At 37.6% G+C, this 18,535-nt stretch overlaps 1 protein-coding gene and 1 long non-coding RNA gene across 2 annotated transcripts in view; one reads left to right on the top strand and one right to left on the bottom strand.

Moving 5' to 3' along the window:
* The window catches only part of LOC308659947, a 40,300-nt gene extending 24,258 nt beyond the window's left edge, over window positions 1-16,042 (top strand). Inside the window, exon 3 of the long non-coding RNA XR_014024650.1 lies at window positions 14,620-16,042. This is a non-coding gene — a long non-coding RNA (uncharacterized lncRNA). The remainder of the gene's footprint in view (window positions 1-14,619) is intronic.
* Window positions 2,281-16,181, bottom strand: SLC40A1 (solute carrier family 40 member 1). The gene is made up of 8 exons (XM_081314103.1): window positions 15,985-16,181; window positions 14,213-14,280; window positions 10,099-10,258; window positions 8,477-8,592; window positions 7,362-7,488; window positions 6,672-6,917; window positions 5,535-6,185; window positions 2,281-4,818 (listed from the first exon to the last, which is right to left on the bottom strand). The coding sequence occupies exons 1-8, from the start codon at window positions 16,028-16,030 to the stop codon at window positions 4,499-4,501; spliced, it is 1,734 nt and encodes a 577-aa protein (XP_081170229.1). The 5' UTR covers window positions 16,031-16,181; the 3' UTR covers window positions 2,281-4,498.
* Between the last annotated feature and the right edge of the window lie 2,354 nt (window positions 16,182-18,535).

Here is an 18,535-nt window from a genome sequence, read left to right as displayed (position 1 = left end):
TGCTAACCTAAATCTCTCATAAAGTGACAGCAAGTTAAGATTTGACTGGTAGTCCATCCCAGAACTGAATGCTATAAAATTACAAAGCATAGCTAAGGAAAGTTTTGAAGAAAAAAATATTTATTCTTCTCTTCCTTAATAAAATAAAAAAATAAAAATATTAGTGGCCAAATCGATTTCTAGTGGTAGATATACATTGCCAAACTGTGTTGCGACAAATTCCATTTAACATATCCATAAATAAAGGTGTCAAGATGGTCATCAGTTTTATCATTACATAGGGGATTTTTTCTGTATCATCAGTTTGTTAATTAAATTTGCTTAGTTATTTTGGGATTAATGTAGGTATCTGTTAGTATCTTGGAACTAAATCCTCATTTCCTTTAAAAAATGTGCTAGTCAAGTGATTCGGGATTATAAAAGATCACATCTAAGATACCCAAATTTCTCAGCCTCACGTTGCATAAAGTCAGTTCTGACAAAAAGACTGGGGGGGGGGGGAAACCAAAATGTAGAATCCACACACTATTCAATTTTAGGAGGTAAAGCAGGAAATGATCCACACAAGTTTCCTAGACTTCACTATCGTTACAGCTAAGACCTTTGACTTCTCATTTAAAAGTGAGGTCATGTCTCTGAGATATGATTATATACTTCATTAGAGATATTTGGAGGTGGACTACTCTATGCCCTTTGTTATGTACCTTTCTTCTTGCAAAATGCAGCAAGGAAAACATTAACTAGAAAGAACTATTGACTTATGGTAGAACAGGTTGATGTATTTGGATAAGCATTATTGTACAGCATGCACTTTGTCCTCCTTTGGTGGCCTTTCAGTAAACACACATTTCTTGTTCTTACAAATTCACAAGAGAAGACCATTTTTAAGCCCTCTTTGGGCATCTTTAGGGGCACATGAGCTCTAGCGAGGAGGATGCCTTAAGGCATGCAATCACTTTTTCTTTCATATTCATAATCTTCATATATGGGGCAATTGTCTGCAATAGATTCCCCCAATATGATTTCAAATCTTAATCTGATGAAGAATTTTTTACAGGTAGAGGGTCTTCATTGTGGTACTCTTGAAGGTGGCATTAGCAAACCAAAAATTGCCAAGAGTATCTGTCAGCAGGAGAGAAGCTTGATTTAAAATATTTTTTAACGTAAAAAGGGAAGCAGAACTAACACATTCATTTGTACCTCCTCATTCACACACTAATGCTCACCGAGCTTTGAATTTGCTTAATAATTAGTTAACATTTTCAGGCCCCCATGGCACAATTTTGCACAATGACCTAGGAGGTAAGAAAACCTGCAATCCATGTCTTGGGTGAGAGTATCAAAGTCTCATGAAGTCTTACATGGGATTGTGGTATTTCAGCTAAGCTCTTAAGAGATGTGTTGATCTCCACAAATTTTCAGACATAATTTTGCAGAAGAGACAAAGTTGTCCAAACATCACAATGCTAACTCTTGTCATTTGATTGTAAGTTACAAATTAAGTGGGAAAGATTATGTGTCCTTTTTGGTCAATACAAATTATTCCTTCCTTGCTGAGGCCAGCCAAACTCATATTGTCTTTTCTGATGGACAAATTTTATTTTCAGAGGTCAGAGACCACTGGTATAAAATAAAAAGGTAAGATATAAATTCTATAAATAAAATAGGTAATAGTGTTGTTTTCCTATTATTCTTTTCCTTAAAATACATTTTACTGGTCAATTTTAGTAGGCATGCTATAAAAATAGATATGTCTCCCAAACAATATGTTTTCAGATTATATGTTTCTTCTCCACTCATCATCATCATAGAAATGCTGGGATATTACAATCCCCCTTAAAAAGACAAAACATTAGCCACTCAGTGTCCAATCCAAGTATGTTTTGATCCAAGGAAGTAACTATGTATTTATCCTTTTGAGTTATTTATCAAGGAAGTTTAAAATTGGACTAAATACAATTTTGTAATGACATTGAAAACAGTATTGCGTTGACACTATATTAAATATATGCAATAATGAATTATAACATTCAGTATATGGGATTTTTGTTTGCTTTCAAACTGCTACTATAATTCTCTCAAATCAATCCAAGACTTGTCTACAATTCATTATGCTAGAAGCAATCATATCTCCATTTTATCTGTGTATAAAATTCAGTTTCAGTTTAAGACTTCTAGAGAAAATTCTAAACACAGGTCTTGTGAATTGCCACTTAATTTCAGATACGGGATTAACTGTATTGTGTGCAAAATATATTACCCAAATGAAGAAAAGGCAAAAATGTGAAAAATAGTTTATATTTATGCATACAAATATTTTACAAATATTTAACAACAGAAGTTGAAAATTACATTTAGCAAAACTCCAGAGTAGAGTGAGAGGATTCAACTCTATTTGAAAGCAAAGTGCTTGTAGCATTATTACTGCAATTTCCCCCAAAGTGCATGAAACTTACTGTAAGAAGCATTGTACTCATTTCTGCATACCATAAAATGTCTCCAAAAGCAATTCATACATAGATGGCATTGTCGGTCACTGATAATCAATTTGCTTTTACATCAACAAGTTTTTTTAAAACACACACACACAACTCCCAAACAAATTGCAACTTATTTAAAATAGCATTTTTAGTAAGCTAGGGTATAAAATGTACTTTTTAAAAAAGGTATCAGCTCTGTAAAACATTAAAACTATACAGATGTGCCCCAATTCACCAGTGTAAGTGAAACAGAGCTCTGCATGCTGATCCTTCTTCCGAGTGCAAACCATGCTGGCTGATTAGCACAGTAAGTAAAGGTAAAGGTTCCCCCGCACATGTGTGCTAGTCATTTCCGACTCTAGGGGCCGGTGCTCATCTCCGTTTCATAGCCGAAGGGCCAGCGCTTGTCCGAGGACATCTCCGTGGTCATGTGGCCGGCATGACTAGACGCCAAAGGCGCACGGAACGGTGTTACCTTCCCACCGTAGTGGTCCCTATTTTTCTACTTGCATTTTTACGTGCTTTCGAACTGCTAGGTGGGCAGAAGCTGGGACGAGTAACAGGCGCTCACTCTGCTACACGGCATTCGGGATTCGACCCGCCAAACTGCCGACCTTCCGATCGACAAGCTCAGCGTCCTAACCCACTGAGCCACCGCGTCCCTTCGATTAGCACAGTAGAACTACACTAATCCTGCCACTGAATAGAAGATATGCACCACTGTCAGTCTTCGCCAAACTTTTGCCTCAACATACATTTGGAGTTGCCAACATCAGCGCTGCCAAGAAGCTGTTTGACAGTACAAATACTTCTATGCATCCTTCTGGATGCAAGTTGCTTCTGCAGATATAGATCTATGATCAGGGACAAGCTTTCACTTTAATCATGATTAAACTATTAATCATGAGTTCACAAGTTACACTCATGCTACAGCTTATTTCTTCTCCAAATTACTGACATACGTAAGATAGGAATACACACAAAATTCATACATAATGTCTCATATTGTTCATCTAGGAAGCAAATTGCATTTTTTTGTCAATTCCTATTCATTTGAAATGGATTTTATACAAAGAAGTTGCTCGTGGCGTATTCTTGATTTCTTCAAGGTATTAGGGGCGGGAGGCCTATTGTAAAATAAGTGGTTGCAATTTGCAGCTTAGGTGTTTTAAATAATTTAAATAATTGCATGTTTCTTTTCTCTTGCACTCTCTTTCATTAACACACATACACACAACCTAGTTCTCACACTTCATATATTTGGCCTTTAATACTATGAAACCAAGGCTTAGTAAATATGTTATTGAAAATTTATAAAACCAAAAATCCTTCCCCCTTATGATTTACAATGCTATAATATATTATATAAATAGCTTCGGTTTATGCTAGGTTAATCTTGCCTCCTATAAAGTGCTACATACATATTCTCTAATATTTTGCATTATTTCTTATACATAATATACTAAAATAACCCAGATGTTTCTCCAAAACTGAACGAGAAGTAACTTCACAGAGAGGTCTTGTTTGTTTGTTAAAAAGGCACATTTGAGAACTTTATCAATAAACTTTGCTGTCATTGATTTGCATAATGTTTTCTTCACATCTATTTCTTTAAAAAAGAGAAAAAACCTACACATCTATGCCACATAAGAAAAGTAACACCTGCTAATCATATTAAATATAAGAGCATATTTTTATTTTTTAATCTCCGGCCCAGTCCAATCAATAGCAATTGTGTATTTGAAAAGAATCAATATTATATCCCTCTAGTCAACTGCTTTTTTTTTTAAAAAAATTAAACTTTAACTCCTGAGGAAATGTCCTCTTAAATAAATAAGTGTATCTCTTGCACCTGGTAAAAATCCATACCTGGTTATGTGCCCAAGGGCAAAGTAAAACAAGGTAAGTCGTGTTGGAAAGGAACACCATTTTAGAAGGTGCCAAATGCTTCTGACCCATAATAAAACATGTCAGTCAATTTGGACTGGAAAAAACACCTGGAGGAGCCAAAATCCTCTCTATGCATTGGATTCATCAGAATTTGGGGGCTCATTGGCAACTGACTTTAGCTCAGGAGTACAGCAAAGAATGAAGTTCCTCCCCAAGCTTTTATGGGCAAAACGGAAGTACATGATATGACCCATTGCGACGAAGGAAACAGAAATGAGTACCAAAAGTCCAAAAGCTTCAGGGTTAGGAGCCAGAATAACCATGATGAAATGCAGTAGATCCAGAAGATAATTCATGGAGTTCTGGACACCATTTATGATACCTCGTTCGGACTCTATCACATTTTCCTGAAGCAGCTGTGTGACTGTCAGGTCAAAAGACCACAGGCCTATTCAATGCAAACAAAAGGAAAGAGTGTTTAATTCCAGCTGAAGTGGGGGGCAGGAGAAAGAGAAGAATACTTGTTTATTAAGCACAGATCTCTACTCTTCAAAACAAATCCTCTTCTTTTCATTTAAGAGTCTTGCCATTGCATTTTGTAAATATACAATGGGAAAACTCTGCTCTGGTCTTCTAATGAGAAGAGTTCTGCTGATTGGAAAAAAAGGCTGGGATATGGAAATAGATAACCACTTCCTATGCTCTTCTTTCTGCAATGCAGGCTACACTTGTATACACCCAGCAACTAGGATGGCGCTATTTCTGCACCACTGAGATTTATAATTTTTAGTCCATTTTACTTATCTTGCATTTGTTTATAAGAATAAGACCTTTTAGGCCACCTAAACCCATGCTTAATTTTTCCCACTCCATGTGACAAGACTTGCTTCTGAATGCCTGTGCAAAAGAACATGGTGTTAAAAGCTTTTTATCAATAAAATCTTCTTCAATTGTGTTGGGAGTGGGAAGCAAGTCCTGGAATGCTCAGCTGCCTAGAAATTCTAAGAGTTGCAATCTAAAACATCACAAACTGTAATCCAACTGTATCTAGAGACCAAACTGAAAATCTAAAATTTAATATATGATTGACGAAAGATTCCACAACTGCTACAGAAGTATAGATTAGTCTTCTAAGATGAGTATTTCATACAGGAATATACGTACCAACTCTTGCTGCAATGACTCCCGCGAACAGAAGGCTAACAGAGATGAGAGACACCGGGCTGGGAGCTAATCCTGGATCAGAAGACGTTGCATTGACCAAAGCAGGCATTTCAGTGGTAAAAGTTGTTTCAAAGAGATCACCATCAGGCGCCAGGGTGGGTAATGGACTGCTTTCAAACAACCTAGCACTGATGTCAGCAAATGGGGAAACAGCGAGATCCAAAGGACTTCCTGGTGTGAACACTGAGATCACGCACAAAACAAGAGAAGACAGCTGGGCTATTCCAGAGATGATGCCTGTGCGAATTAACCCACATTTGTTACGTAGCCAAGTGAAGGCCACTGTTCCCATGATTCCAGTTAAGGCAGAGGCCCCCATTAATATGCTTAAAGTGGAGCCACTCAGTCCCTGAGTGTATGCATAGCCAGTAGTAATGCAGTCAAAGCCAAGGACGGTCATGTAAAGGAACGCCAGGGCCAGACCTGCAAGGAACACTGACTGGTTATAGTAGGAAACCCATCCGTCACGGAATGTACTGAAGGGCTCGGTCATGCGAGAAAGACAGCTAATATTTTCCTGTTCAGGCTCAGAAACAGCGTTCTCTTTCTTGTGAATTAGCTGGACTCCTTCAGTACCTTTCGGTTCACCATCTGCAGAAAGAAGCAGCAGATAAGGATTGCCCATTCAAACAAACCAATTTGCACCAATGAACAACAGACCTGCTATTGGGCAAGGAACTTTAGAGCTCCGTCCTCAGTCGGAGCCAGGTTATAAACCATTGACTGTCATGTAAAAACTGGTTCCCATTGCATAGTGGGAAAGGTTTCCGCCCCACTCCATTAGACAGACAAAGAATGGAGGAAAGCACCAAATGCTTCTCTTTCCTCACGTCTGCTCTTCTGACTTAGGGCTTTGGGTATGTCAAATAAACCCTTAGCATCAAGTGCTTCAGCAGCAGGTGTGCCATTGTCTTAATTGGCTTTTCCAATGGAATGGAATGGATTTTTAAAAGTATGCTATATAAAGAATTATAAGGGAACAGAATGAATAATTAACTCAGCCTAACGTAAAATGACAAGAAAGTATGCAAAAGATCGCTGGTATTTGATCAAAGACAACTTCTGAAATCCTGTTACCTTTTTGCACATTGAGCTGCTTCAGTTCTGACTCTTCACCCTTTGGACCAGCCTTGTGAGCCAAAGCAGGCGTCTTCTTGTACACTTTGAAGAGCAGCATATATTCTATACACATGGAAATCAAGTTCCAGCCAGAAATGAATCCACACCCTATCACTGGTGATCCAAAAGTCATGATTTGTCCCACGGCCAAGGGAGCCAAGATGTTGGTCAACTGGTCAATCCTTCGTATGGTAGCATTCATATCTATAAGCCAATGTGGAAGTTAGTTACTTGACAATGTCACACAAAATAACTCTCTTTTCTGTGCCACACCTACATGATGAAAGGCAGGCTCAGAAATGGCAATACATAAATTGATTGACTGACTCGATGAATTGTTGAATAATTCTTTCCTTACCATGTAAACAATATTGTTTTGACAAAGAAGTGACAAAGTAGTATTTTAAGGAGTATTACAATTTGTTTGCTAAATCTTGATAAAACTATAATCGATTTAGTTGACTACTTGTTCATACAAATTAGGTAATTCTCTGATCTGTTGCTTTATCCAAGCAACTAGAAAAAGAAGAACTAAAAAGAAAAAATCTAAACTCATGTTCTCACAATGGGTTCAGCAAAATATGTTAAATTCACTTTTTTTTAAACCTGGTCATGCAGAATAAAATAAGGTAAACAAATATACCTTACCTGCTAATGTGCTTCTATTGTCGCCAGCAACAACAACAACCCAGTCCCTCTGTATGGTGATTCCTGTGGCTGTACTGGCCAAATTTGCAATGTTTGCTATTGAGATGACTAGAATATAGCACAAGGTCTATGGGAATGGAAAGAACTTGTTTATGGAAAAAGAAAGCAAGTACAGGCCTTCCCCCCACTATTTAAATCAACATCCCCACCTGAACTGCTGATTTTTGCATGAATTTTACATCTCAAGATATTTGGCTATATAGGGAGCAGACATAAACTGATCTCCCTACTCTTTCCTTAACCCATAGCCCCAAAGCTCTCTCCAAAAACATCTCCAGGATCTAAAGACCTTGTTTTCATTTGGGAGGATGAAATACATTTGAAGAAAATCAGAGACCTCTCTGTTTTCTTCTTCCTTGGAACTCTCCTAGCCATGCTTTCTATCCCTATGACCCTGTAACTATAATTCTAGATATGTGAGGTTTTTTTGGGGGGGGGGCTGGCTGGGACAAAGGAAGACAGGAAATCCAGAACCTGCTCCTTCTTCCCATGGATAATTCTCTGGATTCAACCCCTGTAATTATTATATAGTGAACCTATCAAAGATACAGCTAATTGTGGTTTATGAACCATGGTAATATGCAAAATTTAGTCAACAAAGAACAGTTATGAACAAAGTTTAGTAAACAAAGAACAGTTATCATAAGTCATATCATAGCTTGATATAATCCTTCTGCTTAAGGCTGGCTGGCTGCAAAAATGACCACTAGCTACCATGATAGAAAACACTTTAGCTGTCTGAAATTTCTCCAGTCCTGATCTCTCACTCTTTTTAAGAATCAGTGTATCTCCATTTGCAGTCAGTAGTTCTTTGCAATCAATACTCATGATGCGCTAACGCAAACTTGTGAAGGCAAACTGATCTGGCTTTACTGGAGTAAATGGAGTTGACTGTATAGGTATTGACAATTATCACACACTAAAGGTTAAAGCTGATCAAAAACCTACCTAAAGCTTGAAGCTGACTACAAAACATTAATATATTTTTCAAAAAACAGCTAATAGCAAAGTACTTTGTATATGCTTATAAATGTTTTTAAGTTCTGTGTACTTACAAGAAGCCATCCTTGATACAAATTTATAAGCTGCGTTTTAAACAGGAAAACGATCATCAGAAGGATGCCACACAAAATGACGGATGCATTCTGCACAATTAAGGACATTTGGGCTACTGTTTAGGAAAAAAGAAAGAGCACACAATGTCAATATTTAAAATAGGAAATATTTCAGTCTATTATTAAATCAAGATGTTTACACCTGTTCTCAAGACAACATTTTTAGGGCAATGTCCTAAATATGGTCTTAACAAGTAAAAGAAAGTGAGACATTCACCTTTGCATTAGTGCTTAAACAGCATTAGACAATGGACGGTCCCTTCTTGATGTGAAAGCATTGTTTTCAAATTGCTAACGCTAGTACCAAGGAGGAAACACCCAGCTTGAGTAGTTGATATTTACATCTAATGGACATTCATTATTCAAAATGAGCTTTGTGTACACTAATTATTTGTGAAGTATTTAGTCAAATACTTAGACAAGATTTAAGTCATATTAATAACTTAAACATTAATTCTGAAGAGCACATAACATAATTATGGAAGACACTGAAGTATTAGGTAGCGTCCCTACTGTGCATTTTTAATAAACAGTTCAAATTACTATTCTAAAGTAGTTGCAGGTCCTATAGTCATGCCTCATTATGGAATAAGTCCCAGTGAAGCTTGTAATTCTTAAAGAATAAGTAAACACAGATATGACTGGGCAGTCTATTTGTTATTTTCATAGCCATTCTGAATGAGATACTTATTGTGCAATCCTTTACATCAATGTTAACAGAAAAACCAATGTTTTTTTTTCTGAAGTGGGGATGTGACCTTTTAATTTTGCATTAAAGAGTAAAGATATAAAATTTCTTTTAAGTCAAACTTGATACCTGGTGCTTGATGAACATGACCATTAACTTTTCTTTTCTTTTTTTTAATCCCATTTATATCCCGCCCTTCTCCGAAGACTCAGGGCGGCTTACAATCTAAGAAGCACAAATCAATGTGCTTAGCAGTAGCCTTCATTCTATGTATATGCCTGCTTATTAGGGCTTTCGGGGGCCCCAAGTGGCATTTTACAAAGTCAGCTTATTGCCCCCAACAATCTGGGTCCTCATTTTACCTACCTCAGGATGGAAGTCAACCTTGAGCCTGGTGGGACTTGAACCTGCACTAATTGCAGGCAGCTGGTGTTACTTAAGGAGGCATTAGCCCACTGCTCCACCAAGGCTCTTCTTGGCGGCAATACAAAAAATGGTTTGCTCCCTTATGTTTGTTTAATCTATCAGTCTAGCCCATGGCTTTCATATGATCTTCCATGTAACTGGCTTTTCTGTAGACTTTTCAGAGCCTTCCAAAATCAACCAACTTTGAAACCTTATGGAAATCTATGACTAGGTTGTGCTATGCAGCTGAGGATTCTATTTTAGGATGGTCAATAAGTCTGGTAAAGTTTTTCAAGCTTAATTAGGTGCAATCAGCCAAATGGGCATACTGTACTTTAAAGTAAGCATGCTGTAATTAAAAACCTGGCAATGACACAATTGCTTCAGCAAATTCCATGCTTTTTTTGTGATTTAGTTTCCCCTTATTCCATGCAAACATCCTTCAGTCACAAAGTATGACACTACTAACCTTTGAGCCTTGAATTCTTGTCTACCCAGTCTCCAATAATGGCACCTAAAACAAGAACTGAAGCTGCCACAACCAATCCATAAACAGCGGTTAGGAGCAAACTGTTTCCATATAATTCAACCAGGAAGACAGCCACTGCAAAATGCCACATACGGTCCCCCTAGAATGAATACAATATGTTAAATTATTCATTGCTTTTTAAATCTGCAAACACTGTAAGTAGAAAACTTTGGGCAGACTGCAAGGTGTTATATGTAACATTCAAAGTAAATAGCAATAAAATAGCAAAACACATGATATATCACTTAAATATGTATATATTACATTTTCAGGCCTCTAAGAGCCACTCTTATCCAAAATGGCTAGATTCTCATATAGTCTTAATAATTGGATTCATTAAAAGGGAAAAAAGGGATAGGTTACAGAATCTTGAGAACAAGATACATGGACTTTAGCACCCCAGTTATTAACTTTATTTTTGCTGGGGACTCTTTGATTCCCCTAGCAGGCTGCTTCCTGAAGCAGTAAGGAAATTGCTATTTAATTCGCTAATACAGGTGGACTGTACAGATGTTCTATCCCAGGGAATACTTTAAAAACTATCATTCTCTTTTCCAAGTTCTAAGAAGTCCATTATATATAAGATGCATCTAGCAACTCAGGATGTACATAAACTAGAACTACCAACAATACTGTGTCCATATTGTACTGCTAAGAGGTATGCTTGGACAAGACACTCTAAGATATATATAAAATATACTAATTAATATCAACATCTACACAGGGAGGTCATTGCTAATACGGTACCATCAATGAAATACATTCAAATTGAATGGGGGCGTGCTTTTTTAGTAGTGGTACGTTGCTAGGTAAGATCTTGTTTTCCTTTCATTGTTTCACAATAAATCTACCTACTTCTGACAAGCTTTCAGTGTGTGAGAGATGGTTTTTATATAATTTTTGTTATTTATATTTACTCTTTTTGTATTTGCTGTATTGTAAGCTTTCTCTGCACTGAAAACAACAAATAACCTTCAACCAAACCTACAATTATAACATTAATATCTTTGGATTGCATGACCACTGGAAATTGTGACTCTCAAAATACCTGGAAAAGACTCTCTTAAGACCTACATATTGCCTCATAAAATACAACATTATCGCTAGCAGAGTGAAAAATCTCTTAACGTCTAGACTGGTAGGAATTATTATGTATTTATTCATCGAATTTAAAGATTGCCCATCTCACTCACAGAAGAACTTGGGGCGGTGTCAGTTGTTCTTGTCAACTTTTGTGTTTGTGTTTTCTTACAAGTCCTAATAATAAGTAACTCTGCTACAAACAATTAGCATTCCATTGTTCTGTCCATGAAAAATACAGGAATTACCAATTCTGATCCCCGTTAACTCAATACCTAGTCAAATCATTGGAAGAACCGAAAACAAACAAACAAGACTGGACAGCTGATATCTCTAATGACCATTTCTTTTGCAATGCTCATATTTTAGCAGCCTATCTGATATGTGTGCATGCATTATCTCCATTCTTTGCACATATTTGTCCCCTTTTGTTAGCAACAACAAAAAACCAGGTAACTAACAATATATAGTTGCTCCTATATAAATGCCTGAATGCAAGCAATCATAGAAGAAAGAAACAATCTGACAACAACGAGGGCATTATTAATCTGACGTATCTGTGGAACTATTCAATTTTTAAAAAATATATTGTTAGAGGCAGGGCTTTTTTTCTCATAGAACGCTCAGAACGGAGTTCCGGCACCTTTTTTGGATGGAATTTTGTAGGGTAGGCAAGGCAGGTTGTATAACATGTGTGAGTTCTGGCACCTTTTTATTTTACAAAAAAAGCACTGGTTAGAGGAAGACAAAAACTAGCATTGAGGAAATGCTGGGTTAGAAATACCCTTCACTTGGCCTCTCATAAACCTTCTGACAATAAGGCAAGGTGTGTTTGCACCACAAATGCCTCTTTGGGAATCCACCCAAGTGTTATAAAGCATATGACATAGGCCCAATCTATTTTATGTGCACTCCTGAAATTATTTCAGTGTCTGCTGGCAAACATAAGTTAGGAATACAGTATACAGGTTGATGAGGTAAGTTTGTTAGAAAATCATGGTTAACATCAACTCTTTGGAATGTACTCTTCACTTCTGAGTTTGCTTTTGTATAAAGTATGAACTGACCACAGTTTAATGAAGTTACCACTGGTCTAATAAGGAAGCAGATTCATTGGGCTCTGAAAATGTAATTACTTTTGACTTTGCCATGAAGTGGAAGCCACAGTTTTTAACTCAAGATGTAAACATGCTTTTTTGAAGTTCTAGCAAGAGTTTCTTACTTCCAAGTTAATAGCTAAATCAGCAATACTGATATTTACTGAAGTTGCAGTATTTATAAACTTAATTTAACGAATGGTTATAAAAGGTTAGCTACTTTACAAAAGTATTTGCCTGTTTGCTTTCTATTTAAGAAAGAAAAAATGATTTAGCCAGACAATATTATTATATTTGCCTGTTTACTTTCTACTTAAAGAAAGAATGACTTAGGCAGACAATATATGAGTCTAAGCTATCAATGAATTATGCAGAAAATTTTACAAGTATATTCTGGCATCATACAAACCTCATAGCCATTTAAAATTATTCCATAATTCTAAATTCCCAAAAGCAATCCAGTGAAATAAATAATGCTTAATTCCTTATTGGATCATAATGCTAGTCATATAATTCATTAAATCAAGAAATAATCAAACATACTATTGTTATAGTTATTAATTTTAATCAGTGAGAAACTGATTTTCATATCAAACACATTTTTATGATGATAAAATGATAGACATCTTTTGGACATTTTAATGAGGATGGTCATGATCTTAAATTAAGAACTACTATTCATGACAGAGAGCTAAACAGTCATAGTAGAGTATATACAATGCTTTTATATTAAATTCTTACACTAATTAGTAACTTTATAATCAAGCCAGGTTTACATCAAAATGTAGGTGTCAGGTTCATCAGCCTAATACTTTTTCTCTCTCTCTCTTTCATACATACTTTTAATCATAATTTTAAATATAGGATATATTTTGAATGTTGTTTCTATTTGAATATTTTTAAGTAGAAAGGCAGAATAAAAGTAGACTGAGTAAATATTTTTTTCAAACTGTTGAGAATCAGATATTTTTTCATGTAAACTCTTACTACTGCAGTGAAAAAATAAACAATTTTTTAATTCAAATATAGAACACTGCAGGAAAAGTGAATATTTCAGTGTACCATAACACAAACACTCTTCTAAAATTCTGAAAATAAGACATTGGTAAACATTAATAGGTCACAATTCATAACAATTAACATAACTAAAACCAGTAGCTAAGCTAACATAAACATTACCAACTGCTGTTTTAAATTTTGCTTGGAAATGCAATGTACTCTATTTGCTTTTTTAAAAAAGTTCTGCTTTCTCTAAATTGTGATGCAAATCCAAGTTCTTGAACAATTAATTTCTAGAAGTAGTTTCTATTTGCAATGCAAAACCTTGAACTTCGTATCCATAGAATATCAAAAATTACTAAGAGTTAAATCCATTGATAATTGAGCTGCAAGCATTGCTTGAAAAAAATGGAAGCTTGTCAAAAGAATAAAAATGCCTCAAATCAGATGCAAAGTTCATTTTATTTTGTAAACAGTAGGTTGAGTCCAGCCAGTGACTTTTTAAGTAGACATATTGAAACCAAGGGAACAAATTTATAATTATCAGGCTAAGGTCCACCAATTTCAAAATATCTATCCTTAAATATGGCTGGATCTGAACCTACCTTTCAACAACAACTGTATGAGGTTCTTTAAAATCAGTGAATCATGGGCTTTATCCATAAATTAGAAAGTCCAAACTCTAGTCTTAATTGTAGTATTACTGACTGTAGCATCCCAAAGGAGTGATTTTGTAATTTATGCCAGAGCAAAATTTACCAGATGTATTTTTGCTAAATATAATATAGTAATATAAATGCACTTGTATCCAAGTAATTGTAATACATATTAACTATCCTCAAATCAAATGCAAATTCCTGTGGTTTTATTTCACTTACCCAAGTGGACAGGGCATGTCCAAAGTACAGGAGGACTTTTGCAGATGTCAAATAGCTAATACAGGATTCTAGGATGGAAAGAACAAAGCACTGTAATGAACACAGGTTGATGCCTAGTAAATTATTGACTGCAAGTGTTTGTTATTACCATACTATTCAGAATCTTCTTTTAAAGAATTAATTTGAATGTGATGAATATTTATTTTACTTCTGCTACTAAGGTAACTTGACAGTTACTCATTAATGTAAATATTTCAAGAAATACTTGCCAGCCTTTAATTAGTAAGTTTATTAACTGCCTTAAAATACCTTTTCCTAGTCAATATATTATGCGGTCCATGATCATCTCTATTACTCCCATTCCATGTCCATAATATCCTTCATCACAAATATGTTTTTATTTATAGGTGCTGTGCATACACTTGGAAGGGCAGCTCTCCAATCAAATACAGAAGGGATAACTGGGTTCACCTACCAGTTAGAATTTTAATCAGAAAGTTGTCCAAAGGACATAAAAGCAACTGCATAAACTCCATTTTTCTGGCAGAAAACATCCCATTTGGGGATGGCAACCTGAGAAAAATGATACATACAGCCTGTAGATAGCCCAATCTACCCGCAGTTCTCATTTGATATCATCCTGGACACGAACGTCATGCCTTATAACAACTTATAACTTATAACAACTTGGGGGGGGGGAAAGCCCTAATAAGCAGGCATATGCATAGAATGAAGGCTACTGCTAAGCACATTGATTTGTGCTTAGATTGTAAGCCGCCCTGAGTCTTCGGAGAAGGGCGGGATATAAATGGGATTAAAATAAAAATAAAATTAAAAAACAGTTCGTCAGGGCTTGCTCTGAAGCATCTTTTATCAAAAGAGCAACAAGAGGATTCCTCTAGCAGCATCCCCTTCCTTTCCAGTGCCCCAATATTATTTAAGCCCCGTTTCTAAAAAAAAGAAGCGGGGTTCCTTTATGCTTGGAATCAACTTCACAGAAAGAGGAAAAGCCCTCTTCTCTTCCCCCGACGGTCCACTTGATGCTTGAATCGTGCTTCCCCCTCCCCGTTCTTTCTTCTTCTTTTTTTCTTTTTCTTTCTGTTTTGCAGACTGGCCGCTTGCCCTGCCCGCCCCTCCACACGCACCAGCCCCACTCGCGCCCGGGGGGAAAAAAGCCGCCTTCCCTGCGCGACGCGCCCAGCGGGTCCACCGGCGTTTTATTTTATTTATTTTATTTTAATCCCATTTATATCCCGCCCTTCTCCGAAGACTCAGGGCGGCTTACCATCTAAGCACAAATCAAATGTGCTTCGCAATAGCCTTCATTCTATGTATATGCCTGCTTATTAGGGCTTTTGCGCCCCCCACCCCAAGCGGCATTATTACAAAGTCAGCTTATTGCCCCCAACAACCTGGGTCCTCATTTTACCTACCTCAGAAGGATGGAAGGCTGAGTCAACCTTGAGCCTGGTGGGACTCGAACCTGCACTAATTGCAGGCAGCTGGTGTTGCTTAAGGAGGCATACCAGGGGTCTTCAAACTTGACCCTTTTATGACTTGTGGACTTCAACTCCCAGAATTCCTCAGCCAGGCATGCTGGCTGAGGAATTCTGGGAGTTGAAGTCCACAAGTCATAAAAGGGCCAAGTTTGGAGACTCCTGCATTAGCCCACTGCTCCACCAAGGCTCCATTTAACCCTTCCAGCACGGCTTTCCCCGCACCGCTGCCGTTCCTTCAAGCCCAGCCCAGCCCGCTGGCCCCCGCGCACTCACCACAACAGCCTCGGCTGTTCTGTCGTTCTGCTGCAGACCGAGCCATGGCAATCCCCGGTCACCTCTCCCCGTTTTGTTTTCTTGCTCAGTGGCGGCGGCTGTCAAGCCCTTTCAAGCGCAGAGGCAACACACACACACAGAGAGAGGGGTGGAAGTATATGAGAGAGAGATATATAGAAAGAGAAGAAACGCTGGAAGGAGGGGGGGCTAAAAAGGGGTGCAGGAGGATGCAACGGCTTCCCTCTCTTTGGTCTTTCCAAACTTAGCTAACACTGTAGCTGAAGTCGGAAAGGAATGGCCTTATGACCCCGCGGAGGCCAAGAGCGGCCCCGAGAGAAAAAGGGGGCCCGGCAAAGAGCCCACCGCCCTCGTCAAACTCTCGCCGCCGCCCTGTCCGCTTCGGGCCGCCGCCGCCGCCGCAGCTCGCTTTGGACTCTTGTTGTGCCTCGCGGCAGAGCCGCCTGTTTATAAAACGCTAGCCGCGAGGGGCCGAGCCAAGGGGGAGGAGAGCCGGGGAATCACCTATCAGAGCCCAGATGATTTGCATATCTCCGCCCGTCGGTCCGTCTGGGGCTTCTGCGTTTCAGAGGCTGAGCCCGGGCTGCGACCTCGGGAAGGAGGAGGAGGTGGTGGAGGAGGACTCGAGGTTGGGGTTCGTGGCGCCTTTTGGGGAGGCTGCGACTGACAGCAGGGGGGGCCTTTTATAGTTTTGGCAAGGCTGACCGGAATCTCCACCCCTGAGCACCCTCGTTTGCACCGAAACGACACAACACCCTGAAAATAATGCAGGGCGTCCTCTTCGGGCAAGCCTCTTGCCTACCTCTCGAAAGCGTTCAACCCCAAAGCCGGCGATTCTGCTTGAAACAAAAGTGTTACGGGAGGGGGGGGGGAGATCGTAGCGATCCGGAGATAATTTGGTTATGTTGTACCACCCCCTCCCCTCCCCTCTTTTAATAAAGTTTTATGTATTTTAACCTTCCCCCCCCCTGTGCGTCGTTTTTGATTTAGCGCTAGTTTCTCTTTTGTTTTGGCTGTGAACGGGTTTTATTGATTTTTCCCATCGAAACTTTATTGTTTATAAGCCATTTGGGGGGGGGTTTAATGGGAGCTTTTATTATGGCATATGTATATTTTATAAATGAATAAAACAGACATGAAAACAACAATGAAGTTTGTCGTTTCGGTGCAAATATGTCAGACCATAAAGTTAAATGTTGAAAAGCTGAGTCTGCTGTTCTCTCATTGGGCTGTCGTTATTTACTTATTTAGTTGACCTTATTTCTTCTATGCAATATCCTTATTTAACAAGTGAAAAATTTTAACTTAAGAAGGAAAAACCGATAAATCTAAACCTTTTCAAGGTTTCCCCCGCCCCCCCATCCAAGGTTCCTATGCTGGAATCCTGGAAAATGGGGGCATACCCCTGAAAAATAACGTTTATTTTCATACATGGAAAAACACAGGAATTTGTGGTAGATTAGTTTGTATGCAGCAGTGTCAAACTCAAGATGCCAATCAATTTGGAATCAACAACAATATGATGGTGATGTTTACATATTTGGACTAACATGTATAAAGAAAGATATACAACTGTACATTTGAAAAGAAAAAAAATATAAAACCTCCAAGCAGGTTTTTTTTTAAACTGGCAGGTTGACAGGCACTTTTAGTAGTTCTCTATCAAAAACTGGTTCCTTTTAAACTATTTTCCTTTTCAATTATTTTCTTTGTTGTGATACTTGTAATTTGCTTGTTTACTTGTTTGTATATTTTGAAATGATAATTTTGCTTGTTTTTACTATTGATTGGCTCCAAATTTATCCAAAATAATTTGAGAGTTATTGGCAAAATGGGCAATACAAGCTTTTTCTTACCAAAATGTTAGTCTTGGAAAGACTGATTATAAATGAATAGGAAGGGAGGAACCTTAAAATGGAAACTTATTATCATTTCTATATAATTCAATGGTACTTTGGCATCATGAAGCTATTGTGGCAATAAAAGAAACACAGATTTTTTCCCCCTCAAAAAATGGACAAATTAAAAGGGAAAATGATGTACTCGAGGGGCTTAATTTGTGCCCAATGTTTAATTAGTATACACAATGTTTTTAACCCTTATCCTAGAATATGGGAAATAATAATTAATAATAATAAATCAAAACATTTGTTCATTGGGAAGCATTAATAACTTTTCAAAAGGTTTCTAGGGGAGATTCCGTTCTTTGTAAAAGATGTTAAGCATTGGTAATCCATTTCAGTTTCAGCCAAAATATATAGCCTCCCCAAACAGAGTAGAGTTCAGAATAGTACACATTTATAAGTTTATTTCCTGTCTTAATAAATCACATCCATTTTTTAATGGAAGCAAACCCAGAAAGACAGCATATATCAGCCATCTTCTGTTTTCTTATTGTGGCAGTCAAAAGGAAAAAAACCCCACTCGGAAATCATCTCGTAACAATCCTATTTATTGGAATCTTTTTGCATTATTCTATTGCACATAGACACTCTGGACAATAGTCACATGAAGAACAATATAAACAATATAT

The sequence above is a fragment of the Vipera berus genome, assembly GCF_964194415.1.
Source record: "Vipera berus genome assembly, chromosome: 1".
NCBI lineage: Eukaryota > Metazoa > Chordata > Lepidosauria > Squamata > Viperidae > Vipera > Vipera berus.
The sequence above is the reverse complement of the archived record's forward strand: the minus strand, read 5'-3'. Positions and strand labels throughout refer to the sequence as shown.

Excerpts from the sequence above, each read along its gene's own strand:
- SLC40A1 (XM_081314103.1), bottom strand. The coding sequence starts at position 16,030 with ATGGCTCGGTCTGCAGCAGAACGACAGAACAGCCGAGGCTGTTGTG. Across the intron at positions 7,489-8,476 it reads TGTATCAAGGATGGCTTCTT|ACCTTGTGCTATATTCTAGT; the intron begins GTAAGTACACAG and ends CCATTCCCATAG. Across the intron at positions 6,186-6,671 it reads GCAGCTCAATGTGCAAAAAG|ATGGTGAACCGAAAGGTACT; the intron begins GTAACAGGATTT and ends TTCTTTCTGCAG.